Raw genomic sequence first — 13,315 nt, forward strand, 5'->3', positions numbered from 1 at the left:
ATAGGCCATCTCAAAACAGCACACTAGAACCATATTTAAATTCCACACTAAAAACTTCAAAACTTGCTCCAAGTGTGTATTGTTGTGATGGGATAAAAACATTCCAATTTATGTGTTATTTCGCAAAAACCAAGTTACCTTGAAACATGTATTAACATGTAAAACAGATGACTAATGCCAGTTCGATGCATGAAGCAGGGCACTCAGAGCTGGTGCTCTGGGACAACCCAGAGGGACGGGGTGGGAAGGGAGGTGGGAGGGGGGTTCAGGATGGTGGGACACATATATGCCCATGGCTGATTCACGTCAATGTTTGGCAAAAACCACCACAATATTGTAAAGTAATCAGCCTCCAATTAAAATTCAAAGGCAAAGCATTTCTACATATGATTGAACATCTTAGATTTTTTACAGTCTTGTCATCTTAAATAGGAATAAGGGAACGTTAACTACAAAAAAAAAGAAAAAAAAATTCAAGGATCTCTCTGCCTAAACTTACGTATGTCTAAAAATAAGTATAAAGTCAGTATTTTAAAACTTGAAGTGTTATTTTGGAATATTTCTAAAGTATTCTCAAATTACCTTGATGAAGGAGTTTTATTCAGATTTTAAAATTGTGATAAAAATTTCTCCATTCATAGGAGGTTCTATTTAATTTTGCGGTTAATGATTTTGTCATAATGTTTGACATAACAGAAAATTCTTGATATTTGACTACATACAGGTCTGTATGTGCAAATAGCATTTTTTTTTTGGCCTTGCAAAATAATTAATTCATGATAAAAATTTTAAAAAAGACACTCCATAACTGAATTTAAGGTTAAAAAAATAGTGAAATGCTTTTTGCCAAATCTGGTTAAAATAAAGATTTCTTGGAATGATTAAAAAGAATAATGTTTGCAGTCTAAACTTGGAAACTAAAGTATGACAGTCATACTAACAGTTATTTTCTAAAAGATAATTTTTATGACAAAGTATCAATGAGTATATTATGTTATTATATATTAATAGTAGTGATAATGAGGACAGAGATTTAAATCATTGATGGTAAAACTAATTATTTAGGTTACACTTTCAGCTTTCAAAACAATCTAGAGCTGACAACAAACTATCCTAAAAACATACACAATACACACAGTTGACAATTCACTCAGGAATCAAATTTTAAGTTCTTTCTCTCGTTTACGCATCCCAGTCATTTAATTGTAAGAGTGATTATTAATCCATGTTTCCTCGTGTACCTGCATATAAATGAAACCAATCAAATACTCATAAGAAAGTAAAAGAAAAGATCCTTCATTCAAATGTATATAGCCAAGTGAACACTGGTATCAGAGCAGAAGCTCCATTAATTTGCTACTTGATCTGACAAGGAATGACACGTAACTAGTGCTTCCTAAGACACTGTATAAAATCTTAAGGATTTAATAAAACTGAGAAAACAATAAAGAAAAAATAAGTAATCCACGGTCTCTTGGAGATGACGTGTTTGCTTTAACTCAAAAATGACATAAAAGAACATTGTATCTTTTAACAACTTTGTATAGAATGTCAATGGCTAAATTGGGCATACAGTTCAACTATAATAAAAAAGAGAAAAGAATATAATTAGATCTTTCCTAACAGGAAGGCTGTACATCATGCCTGCACAAACTTGGGGTATCCATTTTGACATTCACTATAAGGGTGGTATCTGCTGATAGCTGACTCAAGCTATAGGGGGAGACAGGAGGCTGTCTTCAGCCTGCAGTGACTGAGAATAAAGACCCAGAAATCAAATAATCGAAATCATCAACTCCTACTTGCCAGTACAGACTGCAGTTAATGCTAACTCTTACCGTAAAGAACTGAAAGCACACCAGAATGCTATCAACTTACATGTTTATATATTTAACGACATTATCTATCACCATTATCACCTTAACATTTATCAAGGGCCGCACCTGACCAGTAGCAACCTCTTCCTTACTCTAAAATGGACCGTGTGTAAGTCACTGCACAGGGAAGATAGTGCCCTAATGAATAGAAATGTTGAAATAGTACGAAATCACTGCTAATTACTTGAATTATTTTACACAGAGATTTCCCTCCCTATAAAAGAAGAACCTTCTCCTATTTCCAAAATGAGACCAGTGACAGCCAGCATCACCACAATGCCGGTCAGCACCGTGGTGTCCCGGCCACCACCCCAGGTCCAAATGGCACCACCCATATCCTTAGAACCTATGAGCAGTCTATCTGCCAGCTTAGAGAACCAACTCGAAGCCTTCCTGGATGGAACTCTACCTTCAGCTAATGAAATCGCTCCCCTGCAAAGCAGCAGCGAGGACAGAGAGCCCTTCTCCCTGATCGAGGACCTCCAGAACGACCTGCTGAGCCACTCAGGCGTGCTGGACCCCTCGCACTCACCCATGGAAACGGCCGAGGCCCAGTTTGCTGCAAGTACGCCCTGTCTGTCCCTTGACCTCTCTGACTCAAACTTGGACAACATGGAGTGGTTAGACATTACCATGCCCGGCACGTCATCGGGACTCACACCGCTCAGTGCCACCACTCCCAGCATGTTCTCTGCCGACTTCCTAGACCCACAGGACCTGCCGCTGCCGTGGGACTAACAGCACAGATTTCTCGTCTCAGAGTTTATGAGGTTTGAAGACGACGACGATGTTTCAAAAAGGTCAGATTTTAGAGACAGATCCAGAGTTGCATCATTGCAATTACAGTATGTTGTCACAGAAAGATGGGACGGATGGTCAGAGGCTGGAAACCAAGTTTGAAAACATTTCACTGCATCCAGCAGTGAATGCCTGTGATTTGATATAGCACAGAGCTTTCTGAAAAAAAAAAAAAAAAAAAAAAAACACTACTCCAAGAAGACTCATCTGTTTCTCCAGACTTCAGTAAAGAACGAAAGGTACCTTTAGATTAAAAACGCGAAGAGTAAGGTATGCAGGGTGGCAACACGAGGGCCTCTGGTCATCAGCTACAGTTAAACCTCTGTGGTCATTTTAAGACCTTAAATAAAAGGCAGACAGCTCCGCTGAAAAAGAAGGGAGGTGAGCGATCACTGCACAGGGTATCTCCTAGAAATGGCCTGAGCCCGGCCCAAGATGCAGCCAGGGTCAAGGGCAGTGGCCAGCACCAGCCAGTTCAGTGACAGCTTCCCGCTGAAGACTTTTGGTTCCATTCAGAAACCGATGTAATTTTTTTGTGTGTTTTAGTTTATTTTGTGATTTGGGGGAATCTTACTTTAGATCTCCAGATTTAAATTGAAATGGGAGATCTTTCACCATTACCAGACAATGTCGACAAAATACTGTCGTAAACAATCCACTCTAAGAAGTCCAGGTGTATTGATAACACTGAAAAGTCTATTAGCAGCCCTCCGGGTTGATTACATTGATTTTAATGTGTATATTAGACACTTGTATGTATACTCTGACATTGTGATTTGTACAGCCTATGTTGGAGTAAGGAATTGGATACCCAGTGGTCCTACTTGTTTTAATAACTCGAATATTTCTAGAGTACTTGAGCCACGTGTATTTCCATATTTAAGGAATTGCTGACTTTCAGGTAACCAGGTCCATCTCAAAGAACCAAGAAAAGGCTTTGGCGTGAAATATCTTTCTGAGCTGATGAGCTGCCAAGAGAAGGCAAGGCAGCAGTCTGTCGTCCCCCTAGGACATTCCCAGAACGGTTCAGGTGGCGTGGTGGCGCCAGGTCGGCCGGCGGACCCAGCCCTGGCCTTCCTCTTCTCGGTCACCGATCCCTGGTTACCGTTTTCCAGGCTTGTAACTGGATGTCATACCTGAGCTCTCACTGTATCGTCAGGCTGAAGGTTGAGAAACTGGAGGTATTATTAGTAGTTTTTTATATTGAAAAAGTCATATTTGTTGAGTAGGATAGTTTCAGAGTTTTCTAAAATGCCAACTATCACAGGATTTCCAAAATTATTTCAGTCAATTGCTAGTCATTTAAGTATATGACAAAATATAAAATAACTGAAAAAAAAAACCCACCTGAAATCTACTTAAAAGTGTGGAGACTTTTACTAAATAAGAGCATTGTGCTCTAACCTCACCTTGGGTAAACCCTAGTCAGGTTTTCTGTGGGTCTGTAAATGGTGAATGTTCCCACAGTGACGGGCAGCCTGACCCATTACTTGGAAAGAGTCTGTGAATCATTTCTAGGTTTTGTGTTTTGCCTAAGAACTGATCTTACTTTGTATTTTTATCTCAGTTTGTGAATTTTACTCTGTAAGAAAAGTCCATTTTCCCAGTGTTCAGTTGCCCGGCACCCTAGAGCCCTCAGTTGAAAGCCCACCCAACTGGAAAGTGCTTCTGGATGGTTCGGGCAGAGGTGGTCAGGTGCAGCGTGGTCTGTAGTAGGTATTTTGAGTGCTTAGAGATTGGTCATCCATCAGGTGGGAAATTGTAACCATTGAGCAGAGCGCCACCTTCTGACCAAGCCCAGCGGGATGGTCAGCATCCTGGGTGTGAGTAGGTTCCTCTCAGAGGGCCTGTCTCCAGGGCTGGGGCTCCTGACTGGGGAATGTGCTTTTCTTAGGGGAGGTCTGGGCCCTGAGCTTTTGTCCAGGGCTTGTCTGGCCCACACTTAAGACTCTGAGCATTGTATTCATTCAGACTGAAATATGTTATTAGCAGCAGATATTAGTGGGACTGTAGGAGGCAACTGAACAGCTAGTGGTATTGGCTCTTGTCGACTTAACTTTCTATCTCCGTCATCCTGCACTGTGTATATAGATTGTTCTTTAGCCCTCAGCTCCCCTTATTGCTTGGCTAAGATAGGTTTGAAACATGCCACAGGAAGGTTGCTCTCCAAAAACACACACTGCAGTGCACAGAATGCCATCTTACATACAGCCTGCTCTCTCCTGATGATGAATCGCTGAGTGCCCACTTCACCTTCACGCAGCAGCATCTCCCCTGAAGGCGGCAAGGAGCGTCCAGTTACTGACGCTCGCGGCTGCCGCCTGCCCTCCCGTCCTGGCGTGTGTGCAGTTGGGGGGAGGGGGTGGTACTGTTGTATACCACCATGCAAAGTACCATACTGCCCAGCAGACAGCCACCTCCTAGAAACATTATCTCACGTCCAGTCTTATTTCCTAAATATTCCTGAAACACAGTAGTATCGAGCTTACCTTACTAGTGTATATAGGTGCCAGGTCGTGTCATTAAGGATGGGAGGAACAGAAAGTTACATCAGAGATGCTGCAGAGCCTTGGCGAGTCCAGGCATATGTGGTCATCTTGTACATTTCAGCAAAGCATGTACTAGAAAATCTCACAGGACACTGCGGGCTTTACATCCTAGTGTTTTTCCTGAAATGTGCAATCTACTGTATAGTATCTGCCACGTATTTGTACATAGATGCAGTCTGAGTTCATGCAACTTCATGCTCAGATACTGCTTGTGTTTTATATGAATATTTTTATGGCACTAAAGAGACCTTATTTAAATTTCCTTTTTACAAACTGCACGGTTCTGTGACCCGTGGACGTGCATTCTCAGAATCGTGGTGAAGGCACCATGGTGTGGTCCCCCCAGCTGCCGCCCGTAGAGGCGCCGTCACGAGCTGTGAGGTCAGTGGACGCCAAGTGACAGCTGATGAGAAGGGTGTCACCTATTTGGTCACCAAAGCTGACTCAGGCTTCCTCCACCCCAGGTCATTCTAGCCATACAAGCTTTCTCCAGAGTCCCTTTCAGGATCTCAGGCTGAAACTGGCCACCACAGCTGGCGAAAGAGCTGTCCCTGCCAGGGCCGGACCATCTCGTTACTGTCCACAACCAGCCTTTGGCTGGGTTCACACCCCTCACTCACACACGTGTCCGGGCGTGTCTGGTGGCTCCCGCCATGAGTCAGCTGGAGGGTGTGCGGTGGCACCAGGGGCTGTTTCGAGAACTTCCCAGAGACCGACTGTCAGCATCCATCAGCAGAGACACTGGGGCCACACAGCTAGGTCCACAAGTAGAGCCCCACAGGTCACCACCCATCACTACAAGCGTCAGTCCTGACCACTGGCACCAGAGCAGGACACCAGGCAAAGTGACCCCCACCTGGAGGCCACACAACCAGCCCACACTCAGAGAACACTAACTGGAAGGTCAGGGTCACCAGGAAACAGCTCACACGTGCGGACATGTGTGTCTGGAGAGCAGCCTCACTGCATTTCCGCCCATCTTGTACGTGGTTTCCGTCAGAACTGGAAAATGACAACGAAGATGTAGTCATTCTTTTTCTCGGTTCAAACCTTTGATAACTTGCTCCTTCAGTGATCTTTCTGGGCTACGTTTTTATTTGTGAAGTGACTGCATGGCAATAAGCAGGTCTCCATCTGTCCCCATTCGCCCTTTCTTGCAGTATTTGAGGAAATGCATCATTACAAAGGGTCTCTACCTGAACTCTCAGATTCGAGGCCTGTAATTCAGAAAGCTGCACATGTTTACAAATGAGCTCTTCCCCTCCACGCAAACACGTTGCTCTGTGAATCACATCAGAAAATGTCACGACCCTGTGATAACAGGGTGGCAGTCTCAGATCTGCAAGGTGCTGTCTGGTATCAAACACATCATGTCATTGGCGATCTCGACGCAGCTGTCAGGTTTTAACAGAGCTCTGTGCCAACCACTAAGACAAAGCTTTAACCAAGTTCTAGAATCACCGAGACTCGTAATGATTACCTCTCCACATCATGCTGTAAGGAAACTTGCTGGCTTAGGAGGAGGAAGCATTTAGGAAAGGGTTTAATTGCTACCAAAAGTACTTAACCTCGAGTAACTACTAGTAATGCAAACTTGCTTTAAAGGAACCAAAGGCATTGCCAAGTATTTGCCAAAAGAAGGCACTTTTTATTTAAAATTTGAGACTAATGAGCTCTCAAAAATCAGTCCCAAAAAGGTATTATCCATTTAAGGTTATAATTTTCACAAAGATGTAGATATTCCTCTTGTTTTCATGTAAGATAGTATAGATTTGTTTTGTTGGGTTAAGAATAATACATATTTAGCAGTAATACAGTTTTTCCTTTCTACATACAAATTCATTTTCTTGTTTTCTTGCTTGCAATAGAAATGCAATGAGATAGGTGTTTCTCTTCTTATTTTCATTGTCACATTATGTCTTAGCATCTCACTCTATGAAAAAAAAGGAGAAAGATACCAATCTACAGAGCCCTGCTTATCAAAGCACTAGTTTAATAAACAAAAAATGATGGCAATCGGGGGTCCATTCATGTATTGCCTTTATGTTGTTTTTTAAAAGAAAAACCATGATGCCTTTGTATTTGCTGTTTGCACCCCTGAAATCAATTCCATATCATGTTTGAATGCCATACATTTTGCACATGTACTGTACATAGGTAATGCATACTGTATTTTTATATGTGTGCACATTGATCATCTGATCTTTTGTACATAGTGGCCGTATTGTAGCTGATCGGGAAATGTTTGATATCTCAGCAATTTTGCATTTTTGTGTCTCAAATAAAAAAAAATTTTTGATTTACTATGACTTTTGCTGTGCAGAGGAAAGACCAGGTGCTGTGGGTCAGGGGAGCTGCAGGGTGGGGGCAGGGAGGCCAGGAGGAGACCCCTCGTCCAGAACAAGCTTTACAACCAAGTCACCAGACACAACCAGCAGGCATGCTGAGGCAGCCTCGGTGAATCACACAGGCAGTGCACCCTTGCCCTGGGTCCAAACAAACAGGCAGCAGCTGAACTTGACCATAACAAGATTTACACCAAAACTGTGTTCATTCTCCCAGTCATGAGGAAATCCCAAGTGAGGGCTCTGGCAAAGGCCATGGTGCGCAGGGATGAATGCACACACACATGCCTGCAGAAAACTGGCTCTCACTTTGACACTAATAAATGAGCCACCGACAGGATTCCTGAAAGACCCGGGTAATCCTTCAGTTCAGCCTCGTTTCAAAAGCATTTATATGAGGTATTTTTATAGGCCAAAAGAAATGGTCTTTAGAATTCAATTTCTTTGAGAGAGATGTAATTTTTCAACCCAGAAACCTATGGTTAAAATATAGTTTTGAGAACAGTTTTATATTTTCCTCTTTGTTTTGATGAAATAAAACGGTAATGGGAAAACTTCATTGAGCCAAAACTTTCATATCAGTATCTTACTATGAAAGCAGGTATTTTACCACCCTCAGAGAGGAAAAAAAGAAAGATCACTAGTCACCTGCATACAATGAAATTTCACTATCTGTGACCTTTTAGGGACCAAGAGATCCGCCTCAATGGCCCAATTAATAGATGATGCTTCCAAGGGACTAAGACGCTTGTAACATCCCATGTTGCCAGCCAGGATCCTGCCCTCAGGGAGAGAAAACGATGTCTGCAGGGACAGAAGGTGACCCAGGCATTCCCAGGAGTGAGCAAGGAACAGAGCTGGGAGCTTTAGGGAAGAGATAAGTTAGGACATGTAAAGGACAGTCCAGCAGAGAAGACTACTCGGGCGAGGTCAGAGTTAAGGGATTTTGGCTGAGGCCCCGCTCTGTGCCAGGTGGAGGGCTGGCTACCAAAGTATGGCTGCAGGACAGAGTCTGGTCAAGAAATGCTGAGGGGTCACCGAGGGAGTGGGGACAAACCTAGTGCTGAGAAAGTCTGGAAGGGTCGACAGCTGGGCATCTAAGGCTCCCAGACCCCAAAGGGCTGAAGACTCTTCTGGAGATCACGCTGTTTTCTTTGGGAAGAACAGGCCTCCAGAAGCCTTGCAGAGTGTGAACAGAGTCACCATGTAGCATCTCTACAATCCTCTGCAGCACACTTGCTCTCGAATCAAGGCGACTACCCAGGCCTTTGTACACAGACACACCCACACACGTGATGGCTGGAGATGAATGACAGCTCATCCACTGAGTCCAGGGAAGACCAGTTTCAGGAAAATGCAAACTACATGTCACCAACAACTTTCTGTGTCACATAATCCCAAGTCACCTAATGACCATTCCTTCATTCCTCCTTCCACAAATCGCTTCCCTTTCTGATGGATTCAGAAAGAAACTCATCTGGACATCCTGGCTGTCTTTTCTGCTGATTTTTATGACAGCTTATTAAAATTAAACATACGGTGTATACTTAGACAAAAAGCAAGGCCACTCGGCAGCTATCTGACTGCCCTTGTGCATACGGCTATGCGACAGATCATTCAAGGAGGACACTGCTGGCAATGGCCCCGTGTCCTCTAACCCCAATCAATGCACGCGCCCTTCTCCCCACGCCCTGGTACACAGCGCCAGGGCACAGGAATGCGACTGAGAGACAGGTCAGCAGAAACAGCAGCAGATGTGCTGAATGCAGCTAGATGCCAGGCCCTGTGCCAAGCACTTTGTGTATGACCTCGTTTAACCATAAGCCTAAGAGTGAGGAACTCTTACTGTCCCCATTTAACAGACCCAGCAGTTCAAGACAGAGAAGGGAAATGTCTTGCCTGGAGTTAGCAGAATGTGGATTTGAGACCAAGCTTCTAACATCCCAGAACCCAGACCATTTCTGTACACTCGGTACACACAATCCAACATCTTTGTTCAGATACATGACAAAATTCAGTTGATGATAGCAGATTTAGCTAATGTCAGTTTCACCCCAACTGGGTGTCTCTCAAGTCTCCTCAATTTCACACATTTTACAAAGTAGCTGTCTACTCACATGGATGGTTAACAGCTTGTACTAGGTAAGCTCCAATCAGAACATGGGTTATCTTAAGTGACAGGTATCTTAAGTGAAGCCCACGGTGGGGCCACGCCCAATGACTCACAAAACTGCCCACCTGGACAGGGACTTCTGGAGCCACCTGCACACATGCGTGTGTGCTCGTCACTCAGTCATGCCAGACTCTGCAACCCCACAGACTGTAGCCTGCAAGGCTCCTCTGTCCATGGATTTTCCAGACAAGAATACTGGAGTGGGTTGCCATTTGCTCCTCCAGGGGATCTTCCCAACCCAGGGATCAAAGGTGTGTCTGTCTCCTGCATTGGCAGGCAGGATTTTTTACCACTGTGCCACTCGGGTAGAGCCACTTGAGCATATCCAAAAACCTAGGAGCTATGGAATGATTTTACGATATCTAGTGAAGTTGAAGATACAAACCCTGTGACTCAGCAGCTCAACTGATACTCATCCTTGAGAAACACACGCACACAGGCAATCACATGCAAGAATTAACATGAAAGCATCCTTTTCAAAGCAAACATTGAAAACTACTTGTATGCCTTTCACTTTGCAAATATTTAAACATAGCAATTTACATAAATGAGCTATATCTAATGTATCAACGTGAAAGACTCAAGGTGCTGAAGATGAGTGCAAAATGTAGCCTGCATAATTCAAGTAACATTTTAAATCAACAATGCTGTTCACTTTTTTTGTATAAAGTATAAAAATATGGATTTATGTCAATACCAAGATTCAAGATACTTCCAGAAGAGAGGAGTAAGATTGCAAACAATGTAAAGCAGGTTTCAATTAATATTGAATGTTTAATTTTTTCTATATTTTATTTCTTTAGTAATTCTATAGCCATATAGAAAAATCAGTTCAGTTCAGTTGCTCAGTCGTGTCCGACTCTTTGTGACCCCATGAATCACAGCATGCCAGGCCTCCCTGTCCATCACCAACTCCCGGAATTCACTCAGACTCATGTCCATCGAGTCAGTGATGCCATCCAGCCATCTCATCCTCGGTCGTCCCCTTCTCCTCCTGCCCCCAATCCCTCCAAGCATCAGAGTCTTTTCCAATGAGTCAACTCTTCGCATGAGGTGGCCAAAGTACTGGAGTTTTAGCTTCAGCATCATTCCTTCCAAAGGAATCCCAAGGCTGATCTCTTTCAGAATGGATGGGTTAGATCTCCTTGCAGTCTAAGGGACTCTCAAGAGGCTTCTCCAACACCACAGTTCAAAAGCATCAATTCTTCGGTGCTCAGCTTTCTTCACAGTCCAACTCTCACATCCATACATGACCACTGGAAAAACCATAGCCTTGACTAGACGGACCTTTGTTGGCAAAGTAATATTAACACTTATTTACTGATACTTGATTTCTTTATTTGCCCTTATTCTTTACTATGAGTTGGAAAAAGATAAGCTTAAAAAAAAAAGAATTACACAGGAATCCCAGGAAAAACTGCATGCCAGTTAACTTAGATAAAATAGACAAATTCCTTGAAAGATACCAACTACCAAAAATTGACTCAACAAGAAAGAAAAACTGAAAGCCTTTCCTTTAAAATGAGGAACAAGGACTTCCCTAGTGGGTCGGTGGGTAAGAATCTGCCTGCCAATGCAAGGAACACAGATTCAGTCCCTGACCCAGGAAGATCCCACATGCGTCAGAGCAACTAAGCCCATGCACCACAGCTACCGAAGCCTGCAGGCTCTTGGACCCTCACGCCACCACTAACGAGCACCTGTGCCACAGCTACAGAAGCCCGTGCACCCTAGAGCCCAAGTCGAAACTACTGAGCCCATGTGCTGCAACTGCTGAAGCGTGTGGACCTAGAACCTGTGCTTCACAGCAAGACGAGCCACCACCGTGAGAAGCCCCTATGACGTAACTAGAGAGCAGCCCCCATGCTATGCAGCTAGACCCGTGTGCAGCAACAAAGGCCAGAACAGCCATTAATAAATGTAACAGTATGCACATGTCAGAAAAAACCAAAGCAAGAAGTTGCCCACTCTTGCCACTTGTTCAACACAGCACTGGAAGTCCTAGCCAGAGCAATTAGGCAAAAAGAAGAAATAAAAGTCATCTGAATGAGGAAGAAGTACAGCTATCACGATTTGAAGATGACATGTTATATAGAAAAACCCTCAAGACTCCACCAAAAAACTGTTAAATTCAGTAAAGTTGCAGGATATAAAATTAATAGACAAAAATAAGCTGGCTTTTTGTACAACAGTTATGAACTATGAGAAAGAGAAATTCAGGAAATAATGTTTAGAATTGCATCAAAAAGAATAAAATACTTCAGTATAAACTTAACCAAGGAAGTGAGAGACTTGTTTACCGAAACCTGTAAGACACTGATGAAAGAAACTGAAGATACCACTAAATGAAAATATATTCCATGTTCATGGACTGGAAGAATTAATATTGTTAAAATGTCTATACTATCCAAAGCAATCTACAGATACAATTCCTATCAAAATTCCGATGACATTTTTTCACAGAAATAAACAATCCTAAAATTTGTATGGAACTACAAAAGGCCCCCAAATAGCCAAAACAATTTTGAGAGAGAAGAACAAAGCCAGTGTTATCACATTTCCTATTTTCAAACTATACTCCAAAGCTATAATAATCCAAACAGTATGGTACTGGCATAAAAACAGACACATAAGGGAGTTCCCTGGTGGCCTAATGGTTAGGATAATGGGCTTTCACTGCTGCAGCCTGGGTTACATCCCCAGTCAAGGGACTGAGATCCCACAGCTGCATGACACAGCAGAAAAAAAAAAGAACCCACAGAAACACATAGATCAATGGAACAGAATAGAAGGCCCAGAAATAAACCCACACATATATGGTCAACTAATGTATGACAAATGAGGCAAAAGTATACAATGGCGAAAAGAGAGTCTCTTCAATAAATGGTGCTGAGAAAACTCAACATCCACATGCAAAAGAATGAAACTGGACCCTCACCTCATCTGACACCACACACACAAATTAATTCAAAATGGATTACAGCCTTCAATGTAAGTCTTGAAACAATACAACCCCAAGAACACGTAGAGGAAAATCTTAACATGGGTCTTGGCAATGACTTTACATATACCAAAAGCACAACAACAAAATCAAAAAAGAAAAAAGTGGAACTCGATCAAACTAAAAAGTTTCTGCACCGCAAAGGAAACAAAAAACATAAAAAGGCAACACAACAGACCAGGAAATATTCACAAACTATATATCTGATAAATTAATATACAAATCATACAACTCAACAGCAAAATCAAAAACAAATAACCCATCTAATAATGGGCAAAGGATATGAATAGACATTTTTTCCAAAGAAGACATATAAGCAGACTTTGTTTTACTGTGCTTTGCTTTATTGCACTTCACAGATACTGCTTTTTTTTTTTTAACAAATGAATATTTGTGGCAACCCTTTGTCAAGCAAGTCTGTTGAGTGCCATTTTCCCAACAGCATTTACTATTTTTGAGTCTGTATGTCACATTTTGGTAACTCTCAAAATAATAAACTTTTTCATTATTATTATTTGTGATCTTTGAATTTATACTATGACTTGCTGAAGGCTCAATGATTAGCATTTTTT

The 13,315-nt window shown here is 42.5% G+C and overlaps 1 protein-coding gene across 8 annotated transcripts in view; it reads left to right on the plus strand.

Annotated features, from left to right (window-relative positions):
- MKL2 (MKL1/myocardin like 2) overlaps positions 1-7,528 on the plus strand; it is a 214,961-nt gene extending 207,433 nt beyond the window's left edge. For all 8 annotated transcript variants that reach the window (XM_018040528.1, XM_018040529.1, XM_018040534.1 and 5 more), the window contains one exon: positions 2,080-7,528. In XM_018040528.1, the coding sequence (XP_017896017.1) occupies positions 2,080-2,615 (536 nt within the window). In that variant the 3' untranslated portion in view covers positions 2,616-7,528. The remainder of the gene's footprint in view (positions 1-2,079) is intronic.

The sequence above is a fragment of the Capra hircus genome, chromosome 25 (assembly GCF_001704415.2).
Source record: "Capra hircus breed San Clemente chromosome 25, ASM170441v1, whole genome shotgun sequence".
In the NCBI taxonomy this organism is placed as follows: domain Eukaryota; kingdom Metazoa; phylum Chordata; class Mammalia; order Artiodactyla; family Bovidae; genus Capra; species Capra hircus.